Source organism: Phaseolus vulgaris, chromosome 6 (assembly GCF_051622355.1).
Source record: "Phaseolus vulgaris cultivar YP4 chromosome 6, ASM5162235v1, whole genome shotgun sequence".
Taxonomy (NCBI): domain Eukaryota; kingdom Viridiplantae; phylum Streptophyta; class Magnoliopsida; order Fabales; family Fabaceae; genus Phaseolus; species Phaseolus vulgaris.
The window spans coordinates 12,888,800-12,908,224 of NC_143503.1; the positions used below are offsets into that span (position 1 = coordinate 12,888,800).

The following is a 19,425-nucleotide window of genomic DNA, read 5'->3' on the forward strand; positions in this document are numbered from 1 at the left end:
GATACTAATAAAATTTTTAATCTCTAAAATAATATTTAATTTAGTTAATATAATGATTTATTATTTTTTATCTTTAAAATTAATTTTAGACACTCTGACTTTTCATGGTTTATTATGAGTGCCATGAATTTTTAATATTTTTTATTATTTTTGAGAATTTATATGTGCATACAAGACAATGCAAAAATAAATTTAGGAATAATGCCTATCCCGCTGTAGCATTTTTTTCAGATTTAAGATGGAGCTTTTTTTCCCTTTAAATAATTGGTTCTAGTTGTGAACAAGCTTTAACAGTTAAATATGTCCATGCTACTTTAAAAAGCTTTAAGAATCAATTTGTCCTTGCTACTTGAACAAACTTTAACAATCATATTTTTGGAAATTAAGACTAAAAAATCATTAACAAAAACTAATTTTAGAAATCAAGATAATTAGTTAATATTACTAAATTAGAGAATATTTTATAAACTAAAAAAAAATTATTGGTATTAAAAGTAGTTTATATTATTAATAAAAGTTTATAAAATAGTTTATAAATTGGTATCTAACTATTAGTTACTAAGATTTTAACTACTAACTACTTTATATTCTGAATTAGTTTCTATTAGTCTTTTAAAGACTATTTAAAATTTAAAATATTGGTAGTTAAAACTCTGGTATTTAATTTGGATACCAATTTAAAAATTATTTTATATTTTTTTATTAATAACAGAAAACATTTTAAATATCAATAAGTTTTTAATCTCTAAAATAGTATTCAATTTATTCAATATAATGATTAATTATTTTTTTTCTAAATTTGATTACTATTTAATGATTTTCTTGTAATGTTTTTTATTCATTTATTTAAATAAAAAATTATTTTCAAGAAATTGGATTAAATTTCTATAATGAATTAGAGTATTCTTAGTACTTTTATTTATTCTATTTTTTGTTTTCGATAAAAAATTATTTACAATAAGTTAGATTAAGATAAAATGTTTATTTCAGACTATAATATGAAAAGTTTGATGTTGGCCATATATACTGTGCCACAATACAAATCTTCTTGCACACTAAAAATAAATGTGAGAAAGGAAAACTAATACTAAAACTAAAACGCATCAATTTATTTTATCAATAATAAATAAATAGAATTAAATAGACATTTTAGAAGTGTATCAAACTTAATAAAACTGAATAGAAAAAAATCATATCAAATATTGTAAATGAGTAATATCCATTTAAAATAACGAATCTTTCTAAATGGATACACTATAAGGAATTCCTTTTCCAGTGATTCCAGGCTCTGAAAATGGTTTCATTTGCTCATAAGGTACTACTCCAACACCATGTCTGTTTTTCAAATTGGTATCTTCATTCCTTGAGTCTATGATGCCTTCAATTTCCTTCAGTCTCCTATTGAACCTTTCAAAGGAAGCCTTTATAGTTGGATCCTGAGACCATGATGGCTTCATGAATTGCCCAATATACTCTTCATCTGGGGAATGATACGATAATACGTTAAAAACTACCATCATTGTAGTTGCTTGGATCTGTGATGGAAAACTCTCCAAAAGTGTTTGCTCAGGTTTGTTTACAAATTTTTCCCACTCTTCCTTAGAAGGGTCTTCTGTAGGCATTTTGTTTCTTATAATATTTGGTCGATTAGGAAAATAGCCCGCATAGGTATATTGGCCAAAGTTCACACCTGCATGATGAGCAGATGCAATCCAAGCTGTGGTGGTGACGATGTCAATAAGGTCTTCTGGTGTTTTAAGATTTGGCCACCATGGTTCTTCAGATTTGTCTCCATGACCAACTAACCTAATTTCTGTCCACCATGCTTGGAGCTCTTGGTCAGACTCTATGATGCTTGGGCTTGGATAGAAATGGTTGACATAGTCAGTGACCCATTGTTTGATGGCATCCCATATAAGAAGACCATCATTGGCAAAAGGGTAGTCTTCAATTGTTAGCTTTAGGCCATGTGGTGCATTAGAATCTACTTCAGCCATTCCTCTGATAAAACAGCAGTTCAGAAATGTAAATGAATGGTTTATGTAGTTGTAAAATCACAAACACAAGAAAATCATCAACCACATCTCTCTATATTTACCTATCAATAAGATCTTTAGGGAGTGCTTGCAAATCGAACCTCCAAAGTTGATCATAAGCTACCGAGCTTAACTCCATTGAGTATTTATTAGGTGAAAATGATTTTTCAATGATCCCATTTGCATTGATAAGCACTTCACGAGCAAATGCATTGATAGCAGTAGTATATCTGAAATGTGGATGCAGTAGTTTGTATATTGGATGCATGGCGCTAAGTTGCCTATTTGTTGCAATGACAAATGGTTCCATCACAGCATGAGCTCTTAACCTAAAAAAATTGATAATTTATATAGAGCTAGTTAGCATCTCTTAACACTTTCAACTTTTCATAACTTAATTATAAAATTATTTAATAATCATTAAATAAAAATCAAATTTTTTTTTAAATAATTAATTATTATTGATTAAATTAAATATTATTTTAAAGATTAAAAAAGTTACTTGTTGAAATTATAAAAAAATTTAAATTAATTTTTAAATTTGTATTTAATAAAGTACATAAATTAAAATATTAATAACTAATTAAATACCAATTCAAAAACTAATTTATAAATTTTATTAATATAATAGAAACTATTTTTGATATATTTAAGTTAATTAATATAGTGATTAATTAATTTTTTATTTTTAAAATTGATTTTTATTTAATTTTTTAAAAATTTATATATGTCTCAATATGCAAGGTAAAGAGAAAGAATGGCATGCTTATTTTTATACTCACCAATGATTTACAAGCTCATGAGAACCAGCATCATGAGCAAGAACATGAGCTTTGGCAAGCCTCCAAAGCCAGAGATTGGTTGAATGAGAAACTGAATGAGAAGCAGGTGTAAAGACTTGCTTCCATTGTGGCTTACCATTCATAGGTGGCCTAGTTAGCTCAATACCTAGTGGCTTCAATGTGCCTTGTTTGGTGAGGAAGAATAGTGTTCGTGATCCATAGAGTGTGGTTCCCATCATCTCTCTCACTTTGTTTACATATGGTAAGAATAAATCATGATAGTCTAACATGTACAACTTCTTGTCTTTAATGGCCTACATGTATCCAAAGGAAACCACTTTTAAGAAACATTATAAATTTAACAAACTCAATGTTGGTTTTATACCTCTTCAATTGTGCCGTAACCAATTTGTGGCTCTATGACTTCTCTGGTGAAAGCTGATTCTGGTGGACCATAGATTTGGGGTTCAAGTTTACTTCTCAGAGGCCATTTCTACATATACCAAGAAGAAAACATTGAGCATAGACTGCATCATGAAAGTATTTAACAAATTATATATTATAGCTCCTCTTGCCTTGACCAATTGGATGTTACATGGGTTCACACCAGCCAAAGTCTCCCTAGCAAATTCCTCATCTGAAAACCAAAAGAATCTGTCCCCTGGATTTCCAAAACTCACACTCATCAAGAACTGCAGAAACTTTTTCATTTTGTTGTATCATTTAGTGTTAGGTAAATTATTTGAACCACTTGAACTTTGGATCACTACAGTAACCCCAGTTCTCAAAAATGGTTATAGACATAAACTTGGGTTGACCCTGTATTCTGTTATTTGTTAATACAATATAAATCTTGAGCTTTCATTTCCCATTACTTTATTTTATTTACTAGTTTCATTTTGGTCTTTTTATTCGTAGTGCCACAATATCCTTTATTTTGTTTAAGTTACAGGGTTCATATCCCACTATCACCCTATCACCAAACAATTAATATCCTTATCTTTTTTTAATTTTATAATTTTTTTTTAAAAGAGGGTATTTAAGATACAATTTAACTCTCATAAACAAAATTTGAGACAAACTAGGATTACATCCAAACCAAAATTACAGTTTAATTAGGTTATAAGATTTTTTTTTTTCGGAAAAATAGTCCATGACATTAATAATCTGTAAATCCGCCAAAATTGATTAAAGTTTATGAAGTTATTCAATATATGCAGTAGATTTGGATTAGAAATTTTAAACATTACTAGAATCTGACAAGATAAAAAAGCAAGTAATGCAAAGAAGTTTTCCAACATTATGAAATTTAAAAATAAGCACTTGTTGTGTGGCTATAAATGTTCTTACTCTTAATTGTTTCTGGGGTATCAAAGCGCAAAATGTTCTGACTATCATTAGCAACCTTGATCAACCTGGGAATTACACTTTGGAGGAAACCATTGTCTTTAAGAGTTGGTAAGTGAAAACCTTCTTTGTAGATGGTGTCTATTTCTTCGAAACTTTTAAATCCAAGATCTTGGTCAGTCAGAATTGCATCTAAAGATTCTAAAACTGCACTTAGTCCTGAGGATATTGTGCTCATTGTGAACTGTGACTGTTTTTCATCAGAAAATGCATCGTCACGAGGAACATAGAAGCTTGAACTTCTCTTCTCAGTAGATGGGTCTGGAAAACAACAATTAATGTAAGCAAAAATATAGTGATTTTAAGACTGTTTCTGTTGTTCTTAAAGCTTTTGTTGCAACCAAATAGAGAAACCCATCAATGTTTTTAGCATCTATAATCACCAATTGAGACCTCATTTCCAATTCTCTTTACAATGAAGTCATAAATTTGATGTGAAAATTCCTGTAAGCTATCTAAAGCTCTTACAACTAGCTCACTCCTATCATCCTACAGAATTGACAATAAAATCTCTCTAATACTCTTTATTATTTTAAACACTGGATATGATAATCATTAAATACCAATTAATTTAAAAATAAAAAATAATTAATCATTATATTAATTAAGTTATAAATTATTTTATAAATTAAAGAATCATTCTTATATAAAGTAATTTCTATTAACAACAAAACAAAAGTTTATAAAATAATTTTTAAATTGATATATAATATTAATTATTAAAATTTTAACTATTAATTATTATAAACTAGTCACTAATTTAATTAAATATTAATTTAAAATCTAAACTATTTTATAGGTAAAATTTTGGTAATTAATACTAAATAACAATTTAAAATTTATTTTATAAATTTTTATTTTTTTAATTTATAAAATAGTATCTAAGTTAATTAATATTATGATTAATTATTTTTAATTTTTAATTAGATGTTATTTAATATAAAAAAAATTAGTGAAAAAGTGAGAAAATTGTATATAAGTGTTGAAAGAGAAATACTATTTAAACATGTTTATTTTAATTGGTTGACAACAAATATTTATTTTTGTTACATTATTGATAATGTTTATGAAACTTAAACAAATGAGTTTATGGAAAAATGAAATTACTAAACTGAGGAAAAACAACCTGAATCAGTGTGTTCTCGACCAGTACGACACCTTCTTGGATATGGATACTGTTTGGAGCCACCAAGAACAGGTCTTTTGAAATCAAGGTTAGAATCAGGATCTGCAAGATCATTGTACACATCATAATCATAAATTCTGTCAGAGCTCTTGCGTTCTCCTTCTCCATTTCCTCTTAGTTGCTTCATCGCCTCTTCCCTCAACCTTCTCAATCCTTTTGGTGTTTGTGATGGCAAATATGACTAGTTAATCACAGAAACAGTGTTAAGTTTAAAAGAAACAAAGAGGAGCGCACCCTATGACATCATTTTTCTAACACTCTTTTTTGTTAGGTAAAATTCCTGAAGAATGTTAACACTACTAATTAGTTATTTTTCATGGAAATATGTTCCTATTTATTTTATGTGAAAATCAGTGAAAGTTATCTTTCTGTTAATTTTATTTTGGATTTTGTAAAGTTTCACCAAGTACTAGTAGGAAAATCTCACCAATATAAAATTTAGGTAGTGTAATAAGTATTTTAATGATGTGAGAATAAAACTCTGGTGATTTCCACTAAAGTTTCAACAGTAAAACATTATGTATTGATATTTTAAGAGGTAATATAAAACCCTATTTAGACGCAACCAGTTTGAGAAACAAACATATCAAATCAAGACAGGGATCACACATGTTTAGTGGACCAACATGAATTTTACTCCATAAAACATTTTTGTTAAAAAGGTATGAAAACTTGTTGCTAATATTTTTATTAAGTGAAAACAAAACAACTTTAATGATTCTAAATAGAAGTGTTTGTTCCTCCATCCCATAAAATTATGAAGGTTAAAATGACACATTATATTATGATACTAACCTTGTCAATAAAGAAGACTCTCTTCACAGGAGTCTCATGCTTTGGTTGAACCCATGACTCGCAGGTGACATGCACAAGGCCATCAGGGAAGCCATTCAAGACTATGCTCTTCAAAAACATCTCTTTGTTGTGTTCATTCTCAACCAAAACAGCTCCCACTTTCCCGAACTCTGCTGGTAACTCAAATGTTGCCTCATATTCCACCTCATCATTCTCTTTTTCCTGCCTCTTCTTTGCATCACCTTTTGTTGTCTTTCTCTCTAAGTTTGTTTCTTCATTCATGAAAAAGAGATGTTAAAGATATTATGAGTTTAAATTCTCATATAAAAAAGTTTTAAACAATATATAAAAAAAAATAAGACTGACAATTTTTTTATTTTATGTTTTTCAGTTAAAAGATATGTCATAAAGAAGATTAATTCAATGATTATTATTCATCAATAATTTTGGGATTAAAAATTATATAGTTAAAATAAACGTAATTTTAATTTGTCTAATTTTCTTAAATTTATTAAGTCTATTTTCGATCGGTCACAAAATAGCATAAACTAGTTTTTCTTCATTTCACATGTCTACTGCCTCACCTTTATCTTGCATAAAAAAAATGACATGGAACAATTACACTTTCTTTGATCATTAACAATATTAATCCATCACCTTGTTTTTAAGAAAAAACTTCAGAAATGATTAAATTAACGATAGAATTAGGAGGTTGGGACTTTTTTATATATATATATATATATATATATATATATATATATTATATGAACCAAGAGATGATTCAACCTTTATACATATCAACTACATTATTAAAAATTAAAAATTTAGAATAACCTTATTCAAACCAACCAACTAAATCACCTAATCAAGACAATACCCCCAAACCTACATTTTTTTCCGGTAGTGGCTGCTAGTCATTTATTGCTAGGAAGGTCCTCTACCTATCATATGGAGGCTGATGTACACTTTAACCAATTTGATTGACTAAATGTAACAAAGTTTGAAAATGAATGTGAATTACTATTGTTGAGTAGATATGAATATAGAAATAATGTTATTAGAATACAATAGTTAATATAGAAGAAGATTTATCTTGGTATAGGTTAAAACATGATCATAGATTCATAATAAGTATTCTAAATCTTTATTTTTTTATTCTGACTAGTGTACCCACCCAATTTATTTATAATCATTAAAATAAAATCAATAGGAAGAAGAAAGGAATGAATTGCAAGTATGTTTTGCAATTTTAGATAGAATATTGTTTTTTTATACTAACTGTCAGCATACTTTAATAATATATTTTGCTCTTGATTTTATGTAGGATAATTTTTTGGGATAATATTGAGTCTCTTTTTCTGTTTCTTGGTGTGGCTTTATTTGAATGCACAATTCTGGTCTTTATAGCAAGAAAATCATGAAACAAAAACCAATTTTTAAAGATAAAAATAATTAGTTACAATAGTAATTAAATTATAGATATTTTAGAAACTAAAAAAAATTGATTTTTAAATTAATTTTTATTATTGTTAAATAGTTTCTAAATTGGTATCTAATTAGCAATAAAAGTTTTTGCTACCAAATTTAAAAACTAAATAATTAGTAGTTAAAACCTTGGTTGCTAATTAGATACCAATTTAAAAACTATTTAACAAATAATATAAACTAATTTAAAAACTAGATATTTTTGTAAAATGGTCTTTAATTTAGTTACTATTGCAACTAATTATTTTGATCTCAATTTTTTTTTTTATTTCATGATTTTCAAAATTTTTGATAGATTAGTACTCTATTAGGTAGTAGAGGGGAAACACATATGCAGGCTTTTATTATCCTGTCTCTCCCGTCTCATATTTTCAGGCAACCCTTTATCTTTTTTCAATTTATTCTTCAATTATTTTTTATTGTTAATAAAAAAAATTAGTTAATTCTTAAAAAAATAACTTTTAAAATAATAATTCGTTACACTTATACACTATAAATTAGTTTTATTTTGTGGAATTTTGTTATAGAAATTAAATAAAAAATTTCTAGTAAATGGATGTGCTATAAGTGATTAAGTGTAAGATTCTTGACACATAAGATGGACTAACTTTATAAACAAAGGAGGAGGATAAATACATAGCAGAATGAAAAACGTACTTGAATCTAGATCATTGCTCACAAGCTCCAAAACAAGAGTTTTCCCTACGAACTCTTCAATCCCTTCAACACCACCTCGAACAAGACTGGTTAGGAGTCCATCACCACTTCGCTTCACGGTCACAGTGACCTTCACATTCCTCCATTTAGGGTTGATGATGGACATGCCACTATTTTTCTTCATCACAGCTTTCACACAACGAAATACACACCCTATGAAAACCTCTCTCTGTCCCTTAGTGAAAGAGAGTTTACCTTGACTCTAGAACCAGCTATTGTGAGTGCATTTATAGCTCAAAAAAAAGGGAGAAAATGCACTATTTGTAATGGATTGGTGCACATATTGACTCTTAGTTTGCTCCATGTGCTGTTATTTCAGTGGATATGGTTGTTCCCCCAACGCAACAATGCACCACCTATTTAATTAAGTGTCAGACTTTCCTTTGGGGTCTCTCGTGGCTTCTAAAATGGACCCTTCACCCATCAATGTTTACGTAAAAAGTTCAAATAAAACTAAATGAACATAAATAGCCATAAAAAGTTTGTTTTCCTTATTGGTAAGATAATGAATACGTTCACTGGTCATTTGCCTGTTATTGATGACTTTGAATTTGCCTTTTTCTCTCACAATGATGAGTGTGGGATTAAATTTTGTCTCGTGTAATTTTTCAGACATGGTAGATGTTTTTTCTCAGATAAATATGTGGAAACACTAGTTGAGAAGACGTAATGAGGGGAATTATTTTCTATTTTAGTGTATGTAATTGTAGTTCAGATAAGCTTTTTGTTTACAATTACAGTATGTGATTAGCGTCTTACACTTTGATATTAGACTATATATCATCATCAATTATTTGTTTATTAAGTAAAATTGTCTTCTTCCACTTAGTTTTTAACGTATAAAAAATTAATTACTAAGAAAATTCTAAAATTTTGTGACATGTATCTTGCTATTCCTCCGTTAATCAAATCGTTTTAAAATTGGTTAAGTTAGAATCTATCCTCTCTCTTTTTTTTTTATCAATATTCAATCATGCGGATGGTTTTAAAATCATTCAAAAATATTTTAGTTAATAAAAGAATTAACTGAAAAATATTTTCTTTTTAAAATTACGGAAAAGATCGAGAATCTAAGAGGATTTCATAGGAAGAAAGAATTAATTTCAATTGTAAAAGTGAAGTTTTAGATAAAATAATCATGGCGAGCAATAGATGGAGGAGTTATGAGCGTTCCAAGCCTCTACAATCTTCAAACAGCTTCACTACTTTTTTTTTCTCAAATTTCCCGGATAGCTGTAAGGAATATGATATGATAGAAGATTTTTTGTTCTTGTCGGTTGACTCGATTGTCTTCATACGTCTACAACAATCACATGCCCCTAATTCTCTCTGCCTTTATTCGTGCTTTCCTGCGATCAAAAAACTTGAAATTGCAAAGACAAAGAGTGCCCTAGAGGCCGTTTGCACTCCGACGCTCAAGTCAGTACTAGGTCAGGAAACACCAAAACTTAGCTATAAAAAGCTTTGTGTAATCTGTGTGTATTTGCGTAAATGTTGCGTACCTTATTAGGTTTGATACTACCCTTTATATACTCTAGGATTTGCGTTGTTTCCGCTAACCGCAATTAGGGTTACTGAGGGTGTGCCTTAGCGTCGCTATCACCCACTCTTAGGGAAATCTAGCGCGTAATGCTCCCTTACTAGAGTGCAACCTCTGACGGGATGACCACCTGGGTACTAACTTGTGCACCTAATCTTTGGGCCCATTCGTCCTGGGAGTGCCCTAGATGTTCACGTGCCATGCATGCAGCTTACTCTTGGAACATAACCCTAATGGGCCTTCCAGAGGCTTTTTACTTGTGCTACGCCTGAACGCGTCATTCACTCCGCACGCATGGACCCCTCGTAACCTAGGCTTCTCCCTAGTGATACTGGTGTATGGTCTGGGATCCACCTCACGTGGCCCAGCTCTCCTGTTTGAGTCACCGATGTCTGATGTCACATCGCCCTCACTCTATTGCCGAGGACACATCAGCACATCCTGGTGATCGACGTCTGACCACTCTTCAGCACCTTGGCTCATGTGTCTTGCAAGGCACTGTCCCACGCCGCTCGTGGCCCACCATTACTAGCGGTCAACGACGTCCGAGAACTGGTCGGTACACATTCCAAATGTGGGCTATGGTGAAAGAGGTCTTCATCTCTCATAGACTAAATATATGGGGAAGAAGATTTGGGTTTGTTAGGTTCTTTGATATGGACTATGTGGGGAGGCTTGAGAGGGAGTTGAGTCAAAGTCTCATTGGAAGTAGGAAGCTCTACGTTAACATCCCAAGATATAGAAGAAATGAGTTGGATCAAAAGGCTAGAAGGCAACGTGAGGTTAGGAAACACAATGGTTATGGTTTTGGAAACGTGAAGAGCTTTAACAAGGAGGCTCATAAACAACATGAAAGAGGGTCTGATTCCAGAAAGTCTAGAAACACGGCGGTGTGGAGAGAAAATAAAGGGAAGGAGGTTTGAAGGGTGCACAGAGGGGAGCAGTCCTATGCAGACGTCGTGAGAAGATCACCACAAGAACATAGGAAAGGAACAGTAATTACAACCCAACACCTTGTTCTGCCATGGATGGTTAATAGTGTTGTAGGGCACTTGCCTTCAGGTGTTTCTTTTGACCAACTCTACGATGAATTTGTAAAGGGAGGGATCAATGAGGTTAAGGTGCGGTATATGGGTGATAGAAAGGTCCTTCTAACGCTAGAGGGAGAGGAAGGAATGGAGAATTTGATTAAGCATAACAAAGATTAGTTCGAGAGTGTCCTTGAGGGTAGCCCTGGTCAGAATCCTTCGAAGTAGACAACAAAATCATTTGAGCCAGGTGCTATGGGCTGCAACAGAGGATGCTTTGAACGCGTTGCTGCTCATGTAGGATCCTTGGTAGAGGTAGATGGAGCTACGTCTAAATTCAAAGATTTGGAGTTTGCAAGGCTAAGAGTAAGGACAACGGTGGGACGAGACATTCGCCTGGTGTTGGATATGAAGATCAACGACATTCTTTGCCAGATTGTTTTGTGTACCGTCCAGGTAGTCGGAAGTGATGACGTGGCAGCAAGCTATTATGTAGGCGTGTTAAGCAGGGCTCATGGCTGGCGGAAGGGAAGGAAGTCGGGGGGCTCGTGTAGTCGCCAGTTATTAAGTTGGCGTGCTCCGATCTCTAGCATACCTAAATCGACTGTCAACGGGTTTGACATGAAGTCGCCGGATGCGAACCCAGACGACCACATGGTCAGAGATCGCCGAAAGAAGGACATCGCCGAAGGATCAGGGAAGCTTGTTCCAAGCCCTCGAAGCAGAGGATAAAGTCGTCAGATAGTCATTTCCTAGCTAGCCAGAGGTTGAGGTCGGGGAACAGCTCACCTGGACATGCACGATGAAGCAAGTGAAGTAGATCATGAAAGCGGCCGGCGAGACCACAGGGAAGGTATGTATGAAGGCACCCATACTCGCCACGCAGAAGAGATCACGCTCCAAGGCAGCTTTGCGCTGAGTTGTTCCATGCCTAAGTAACTTAGCCAAAAGCCTGAAGAGTAAGAAGTGGCGCCCAAGTCAAGGATGCTCCAGATGGTGACACGTGTACAGCTGGATACGAGCCACGTGTCCAGATGTGTAACTGTCAGGAGAGAGAAAGTGAACAGGTATATAAGAGTTTCTAACGAACTTTGAGGTACGCACGCGTTTAGATTACTTCTTTTACGCTTGCGAGAACAAGAGTACGCTGAGAGAGATTTTGCACGGTTCCTAAAGTTCCTAGATTTCTCTTAGTAATTTGGTGGTTCAGTCGCTGACTTGGGCGTCAGAGCGTGATCGGCCGCAGCGGCGCCGTTCTGTCTTTTGCAGGTTCTTGAGGTGAATCACGGTGAAGGACGGAGGCTAACACGGCGCAGAAGTCGATCCAGGTTTGACGAGGCAAGGTTCTTGCGTCCCGGTCAACAGGCAGGATCATCAGGCGCCCACCGTGGGGTCGTGTAAAACTTGTTCCCATCCACAGCGTGAGTTCTTGGAGTTCCTGTAGTTCCTGTGTGGTTGTGTGCTGGTGCAACCATTTTCCGCCGTTCGTTCGAGCTTTTGTTCGGTGGTTTCAGGTTTTCCACCGTTCGCTCGAGTTTTGTTCGGTGGTTTCGAAGTTTCTACCGTTCGTTTGGGTTTTGATCGGTAGTGTGAGGTTTTCCACCGATCGTTCGAGCTTTCGATCGGTTTTCTTGGAGTTTCTTGCTATTCGCGCGGTTTTCAATCGATTGTTCGGTGCTTTCTCTGTTCGATTGCGTTTCTGGTTAGTGAATCGGGAGCTTGCTGGAGAAGCGGTGGTTTAGTGGTGAAGTCGCGAGTTTCTGTGAAGTCGTTGCTGAAGGAGGCTTTGTTCGTCGCTCTTTGTGATCTGCTAAGTTTTCATGAGAAAAATGAGAAGCAACCGTTCAAGTCCAGTTGTGCCAGTTGCTGCTGAAGGTGCCATGACTATGGCGTAGATGGTGGAGATCATGCGTTCGCTGCAGGCGAATGTGGAAGCCTCGCGCATAGAGCAGGCAAAGATGCATGAGGACCTGGTCGCCTCTCGGGCCAGGAATGAAGAGCTCAGCAAAGTGACTGAGGAGTTGCGCCAAGCTCTCCAGGAGCAGAGAGGGCGCCCAGTCGTTGAAGAGGTCGCGCCGTCGTCGCCACCTCGCGTTTTCCCCATGCCTTTTGCTCGGGCGATCACAGACACGCCTATCCCTACGAGCGTGGTACCCGTGAAGGCTACTTTCACCGGCGTGGAGGATCCTGAGGCGCATCTCACCACGTTCCACACGCAGATGATGCTGTAAGGAGGCTCGGATGCTGTGTATTGCAAGATGTTTGTGAGCACGCTCCAGGGGACAGCACTGGAATGGTTTGTGAGCCTACCTACAGGTCACATAACCAACTTCCAGCAGTTTTCAAAGCTTTTCGTCGAGCAGTACATAGTGAACAAGGCGCCCCCTAGGGTGTCTTATGATCTGTTCGACATAAGGCAGTACCAGAGAGAGTCCCTCAGGGACTACTTGAATCGTTTTGGGGCGCAGATGGTCCCCTCGCCGGCCAAGGACGAAGAAATGTTGGTCTACGCCTTCAAGAAGGGCGTGCTGCCGGGACCTTTCTGCGAGGCGCTGATCAGGGCTCACCCCGCCACGTTTGCTGAAGTTAGGCGACTAGCGGTGGCCCACATCGCCGATGAAAGTGAGGTCGCCGAGAAAAGAGGGAGCGTGGCCCCCGCTAGGACACGTGCCCAGACCAGGATCCAGCCACAGAGGGTGCTGGAGACAGCGGCGGCCAGGAGGGATCAAAGGACCCGCCATCCTTATGATCCCAGGAAAAACAAGGGCAGGGGCCCAGGGCGCCCCAGGGAGTACAATCGCCCACCAAAGCATAAGTTTGTGATGGGATTGGCGGACCTGATCGCCATCCCCAATATAGCAGCCAGGCTGAAGGCGCCGGAGAAGGTGGGCGGCAAGGTGTTGGGACCAAAGCCAGACGCCTGGTGCGAATTCCACCAGGGCTTTGGTCACACCGTTGATTCATGTTTAGCATTGGGATACCAGCTCGACGACCTGGTCAAGAGCGGTTTCCTGAACGATTACCTGCTGGACAGAAGAACGGGGGGCGCATCGAGCTCTCAGCCGGCGGGTGGTGAGGCTCAGCAGCATGAGATGCCCACTCATGGAGAGATCCACACCATCGCAGGAGGTTTCTCGGGTGGTGGATGCACCGCGTCACAGAGGAAGAAGTACGCGAGGTCTGTGATGACGGTGGACATGTTCGAAGATCACTCGCCGGATGTGGACATTACGTTCACAAAGCAAGATCTCCGGGACGTTGTGCCTCATGACAACGATCCTATAGTCATCTCGCTGGTTACGGCGGGAAGGAAGGTCCACAGGGTTCTGGTGGACCAAGGAAGCTCGGCAGATGTGATGTTCTGGCCGACTTTCCCACAGCTGCAGTTGCCCCTTGACCAGTTGAGGCCCTATGGAGGGTGCCTGTACGGGTTCGCTGGCGATCAAGTGGAGGTCAGGGGGTACATCGAATTAAGAACTACATTCACGGATGAGGCGGGCTCGAGGACGGAGAAAATCAAGTACCTCGTCGTGAATGCTCCCTCAGCCTATAACATTCTGTTGGGAAGACCAACACTCAACAGAATAGGATTCGTGCCTTCAACCAGGCACATGAAGGTGAAGTTGCCATCGATGGAAGGGGTGGTGATCACCATCAAATCTGACCAGAAGGAAGCGAAGAAATGCTATGAGAATAGCCTGAAAAACAAAAGGTCAGTAAGTTACATCACAACGACGTCGCCTCCCGGTGTGGAGCCCAAGCCCACAGAGTGGCGAGTTGTTGGTGCAGCGATGGAGGTGGCCACCGAGGGCGACGTCGCCATGGTGGATGCTGAGGCTGAGGGAGAGAACGCCGAGCGGGAAGAAGAGGCGAGGAACCGCCCCGAGGAAGCGAGGGAGCTGGGAATCGCCAGGGCGGTGATCGCCAGGGAAGCTAGACCCAAACCCGTCGAGGAGTGGCTCGAAAGGGAGATCGGGGGAAAGGTCTTCAAGTGGGAAGATCCTTGGAGGCTGAGCTCCAAGACCAGATTGCCAAGGTGATAGAGCGGCATCTGGATGCTTTCGCATGGTCTGCTTCAGACATGCCGGGAATTGACCCCGACTTCTTGTGTCACCATCTAGCGATGGACAACCAGGTCAGACCAGTGCGACAAAGAAGAAGGAAGTTCAACGAGGAGAGAAGGCAGGCGATCAGGGACGAAACCCAGAAGCTCCTCGTTGCAGGCCATATCAGGGAAGTCCAGTACCCTGAGTGGCTGGCCAATGTCGTGCTGGTGAAGAAAAACAATGGGAAGTGGCGCATGTGCGTCGATTTCACTGATCTGAACAAGGCTTGCCCAAAGGATTCGTATCCTTTGCCAAGCATAGACGCCCTGGTCGACAGTGCTGCAGGGTGCAAGCTGCTGAGTTTCCTGGACGCCTTCTCTAGGTACAACCAAATAAAGATGCATCCCATGGATGAAGAGAAGACCGCCTTCATGACCGAGAGATCGTGCTACTGCTATAAGGTGATGCCCTTTTGGCTGAAGAACGCGGGGGCCACGTACCAGAGGTTGATGGATAGGGTCCTTGCACCGATGCTGGGGAGGAATGTGCAAGCGTACGTGGATGATATGGTCGTGACCTCGCCGGAGAAGAGCAAGCACGTTGCGGACCTGGAGGAATTGTTCACCACAACTCCAAGTTCAGGTTAAAGCTGAACCCCGAGAAGTGCATCTTTGGCGTGGAGGCAGGGAAGTTTTTGGGTTTCCTCTTAACTGAGAGAGGAATAGAAGCCAACCCTGATAAGTGTGCTGCCATCTTGGCGATGAGGAGCCCGGCTACCGTGAAGGAGGTGCAGCAACTTACGGGTCGGATGGCCGCCCTATCTCGTTTCGTATCAGCTAGCGGAGAGAAGGGCCATCCGTACTTTCAGTGTTTAAGGCGGAATAACAAGTTTGCCTGGACGAAGGAGTGTGAAAAGGCCTTCGTCAAGCTTAAAGAGTACCTGGCGAGCCCGCCGGTTCTGTGCAAACCGTTGGTGGGGACCCCTCTCAGGTTGTATTTTGCTGTGACTGAGAGGGCGGTGAGTGCGGTGCTCGCCCAAGACCAAGACCAGGCTCAGAGGCCTATTTACTTCGTCAGCAAGGTGCTGCAGGGCCCAGAGGTGAGGTATCAGGCCTTGGAGAAAGCTGCGCTGGCTGTAGTATTTTCGGCGAGGAGGTTGCGCCACTATTTCCACAGTTTTACCATACTGGTGATGACCGACTTGCCCATCCAGAAGGTTCTGAAGAAGCCTGACGTAGCTGGGAGGATGGTGAAGTGGGCGGTGGAGCTGTCGGAGTTCGATATCAAGTATGAGCCCCGGGGTCCGATCAAGGGGCAGATTTTCGCTGATTTCGTGGTCGAGCTCTCGTCAGAAGCAACGCGAGTTGAGGGGGATGATTTCCGTTGGGTACTCTCGGTGGACGAATCGTCGAACCAGCAGGGTAGCGGTGCTGGAGTCATCTTGGAAGGGCCCAACGGCGTGCTGATTGAGCAGTCCCTGAGGTTTGCCTTCAAAGCCAGCAACAATCAAGCAGAGTATGAGGCGCTGATCGCCGGAATCTTGCTGGCCAAGGAGATGGGAGCTAGGGTGCTGATGGCTAAGAGTGACTCGTTGCTAGTCATGGGACAAGTAACAGGCGAGTTTCAGGCCAAAGATCCACAAATGGCGGCTTACCTGGAGTATGTGCAGGAGTTGAAGAGTTCCTTTGTCTCCTTCGAAGTGGTGCATGTGCCCAGAGAACAGAATGCCCGAGCTGACTTGCTAGCTAAGCTCACCAGTTCGGGCAAGGGGGTAGGCAGAGGACAGTGATCCAAGAAACTCTGAAGACGCCTAGGGCATTTGTGGCAGATCACCTGGTTCTTCAAATAAGCAAGTCGACGCAGAAAGCGGCGAGGAGTCACAGGTCTTTGACTCAGGAGACCTTGAGATCGCCGAGAATAAGAGCATGTCGGGGAGAGAGGGTGAACATGACGCAGGTCTGCGCTACGCATAAGCCAGACACGTGGATAACACAGTACCAGCGATGCCTGGCAGATGGCCTTCTCCCACTGGATCCAACAGAGGCTAGGAAGATAAAGAAGAATTCTAGCAAGTTCACGATGATTGATGGCGAGTTGTATAGGTTTGGGTTCACACACCCACTCCTGGAATGTGTGCACGGAGAGAAGTGTACAAGAATTATGGCCGAGCTCCATGAAGGGATATGCGGAAGTCACGTCGGGGGTCGAGCTCTGGCCGCAAGAACCCTCCGTGCAGGTTACTACTGGCCAACAATGAGGGAGGACTGCAAGAAGTATGCGCAGTGCTGCAAGCAATGTCAGCAGCACTCCGATTGGCACAAAGCGCCTCCCGAAGAGTTGAAGTCGATTTACAGCCCTTGGTCGTTTCATACGTGGGGGATCGACATTCTGGGACCATTCCCATTGGCGATCAGGCAGATGAAGTACTTGGTGGTGGCAATTGAATATTTGACCAAGTGGATCGAAGCAGAACCAGTAGCTCAGATCACCGCACACAAGATCGAGAGTTTTGTATGGAAGAACATCGTGTGCCGGTTTGGTGTGCCTAAGCGCCTGGTGTCATACAACGGGACTCAGTTTGCAAGTCACCTGTTGAAGAAGCTGTGCGAAGAAGTAGGAATTCAACAAGTGTTTGCATCCGTCGAGCATCCCTAAACAAATGGCCAAGTAGAGTCCGTCAATCGGGTATTGCTAAGAGGCTTGAAGAGAAGACTAGAGAAAGCCAAGGGCTCGTGGGCTGAGGAGGTACCCCGTATAGTTTGGGCGTACCACACCACCGAGCAATCGGGAACCCATGAGACCCCGTTTAGCTTGGTCTATGGGTGCGACGCAATGATTCCAGTGGAGATCCAGGAGAGCTCGCCGAGATTCCAGAACTTTGTAGCGGAAGACTCGAACGAGGAAAGAAGGTTGAATCTGGATTTGCTGGATGAGGTCAGGGAGGAGGCGAGATTAAAAGCTGAGGCAGTGAAAAGAAGGATTGAACGAAGGTATAACTCGAAGGTGATGCCAAGGCAGTTTAAAGAAGGCGACCTAGTGATGAGGAAGGCCCACCAGTACGAGATGGAGAACAAGTTGTCGCCTAAGTGGACGGGACCGTTCAGAATAACCGAGGCGCTCGGGAACAGCGCCTACCGCTTAGAAACATTAGAAGGAGGGGCGATTCCTCGCACTTGGAACGCCACGCACCTCAAGTTGTATTACAGTTAAAAGCTTTATAAGTAAAAACAAACACGAAGAGCTTTGCAATGTTTCTGTTAAAACAGTTTGAAGGGGGCACTCTTTTTTCCCTAAGGAGGGTTTTTAATGAGGCCACCCAATAAAGAAGAGTTTTCAAAGTTTAAAGTGTTTTAGATTGCATGCTTGTTGTTGTTGCGAAAGTTTTGAAGAAAGACCTTGTCACTCGCATGTGATTTAAGGCAAGTTTGAAGATATACTGCATGCTTTCTAAAAAGTTTTTAAGTCCCCATCGTTTTTCGACGATTGGCGGCATCAGTTAAAGTTAAAAGTCCTCATCGTTTTTCGGCGATCGGAGGCACCATCAACATTTTAAAGACCTCAACGCCCTCGCACGTTCTGAGGCGAGAAAGAGTAAAAAGTCCTCAGTGCCTCCAGGGGGGAGAAGATGTAGCCCCTGGGGCAATGTAGAGGCACGAGATAAAAGACCTCCTCGCCGTCGAGCGAGTGCAGGCGAGGAAGAGAAAAAGTCCTCAGTGCCTCCAGGGGAGAGAAGATGTAGCCCCGGGCAATGTAGAGGCACCAATGAAAAGTCCTCAGTGCCTCCAGGGGAGAGAAGATGTAGCCCCTGGGGCAATGTAGAGGCACGAGTTAAAGACCTTCTCGCCGTCGAGCGAATTCAGGCGAGTTAAAGACCTTCTCGCCGTCGAGCGAGTTCAGGCGAGTTAAAGACCTTCTCGCCGTCGAGGGAGTTCAGGCAAGATAAAATCCTTCTCGTCTTGAACGAGTTCAGGTATGGTGTAAAGGGTGGAAGAAGTTCAGAGGGTGGCTAAGGTAGGTTCGAAGAGAACGCCCAGCCACCCGGTTCCTTGTTCTGAAGCTCAGGGAGGTAGAGAAGGATCCGAAAGGCGCCTCTACCCCAGATGAGGGAACAACAGCCAAGTTGTGAAGGCAAGAGGAAGCATACATCGCCAAGACCCTCTGGCGATCAGAAGAAATTCAGGCGATGGCATGAGTAAGGGCCCATTTGATGGAGCAGATCAGGTGAACTATGCCTTAAGATATCAGTTGGACTGAAACTTGCTGTCTAGTAAGTAGTTTCACGCTGAAGCTCGTTGCCTTAAGTTCACAAATTATTAAGATACTATCGTTCGAGAGTTGGTAGTTTGGTCGAGCTCGAAGCAGTAAGTAAACAGTTATGCCCGCGGAATTGCTAAGTCAATTTT

The 19,425-nt window shown here is 40.0% G+C and overlaps 1 protein-coding gene across 1 annotated transcript; it reads right to left on the minus strand.

Moving 5' to 3' along the window:
* Positions 1 to 1,082: 1,082 nt before the first annotated feature.
* On the minus strand, positions 1,083 to 8,805 carry LOC137831033 (linoleate 13S-lipoxygenase 2-1, chloroplastic). Its single transcript, XM_068638523.2, has 9 exons — positions 8,349 to 8,805; positions 6,207 to 6,478; positions 5,352 to 5,592; positions 4,169 to 4,486; positions 3,394 to 3,479; positions 3,204 to 3,311; positions 2,819 to 3,132; positions 2,099 to 2,365; positions 1,083 to 2,001 (listed from the first exon to the last, which is right to left on the minus strand). The coding sequence occupies exons 1-9, from the start codon at positions 8,530 to 8,532 to the stop codon at positions 1,242 to 1,244; spliced, it is 2,550 nt and encodes an 849-aa protein (XP_068494624.2). The 5' UTR covers positions 8,533 to 8,805; the 3' UTR covers positions 1,083 to 1,241.
* Between the last annotated feature and the right edge of the window lie 10,620 nt (positions 8,806 to 19,425).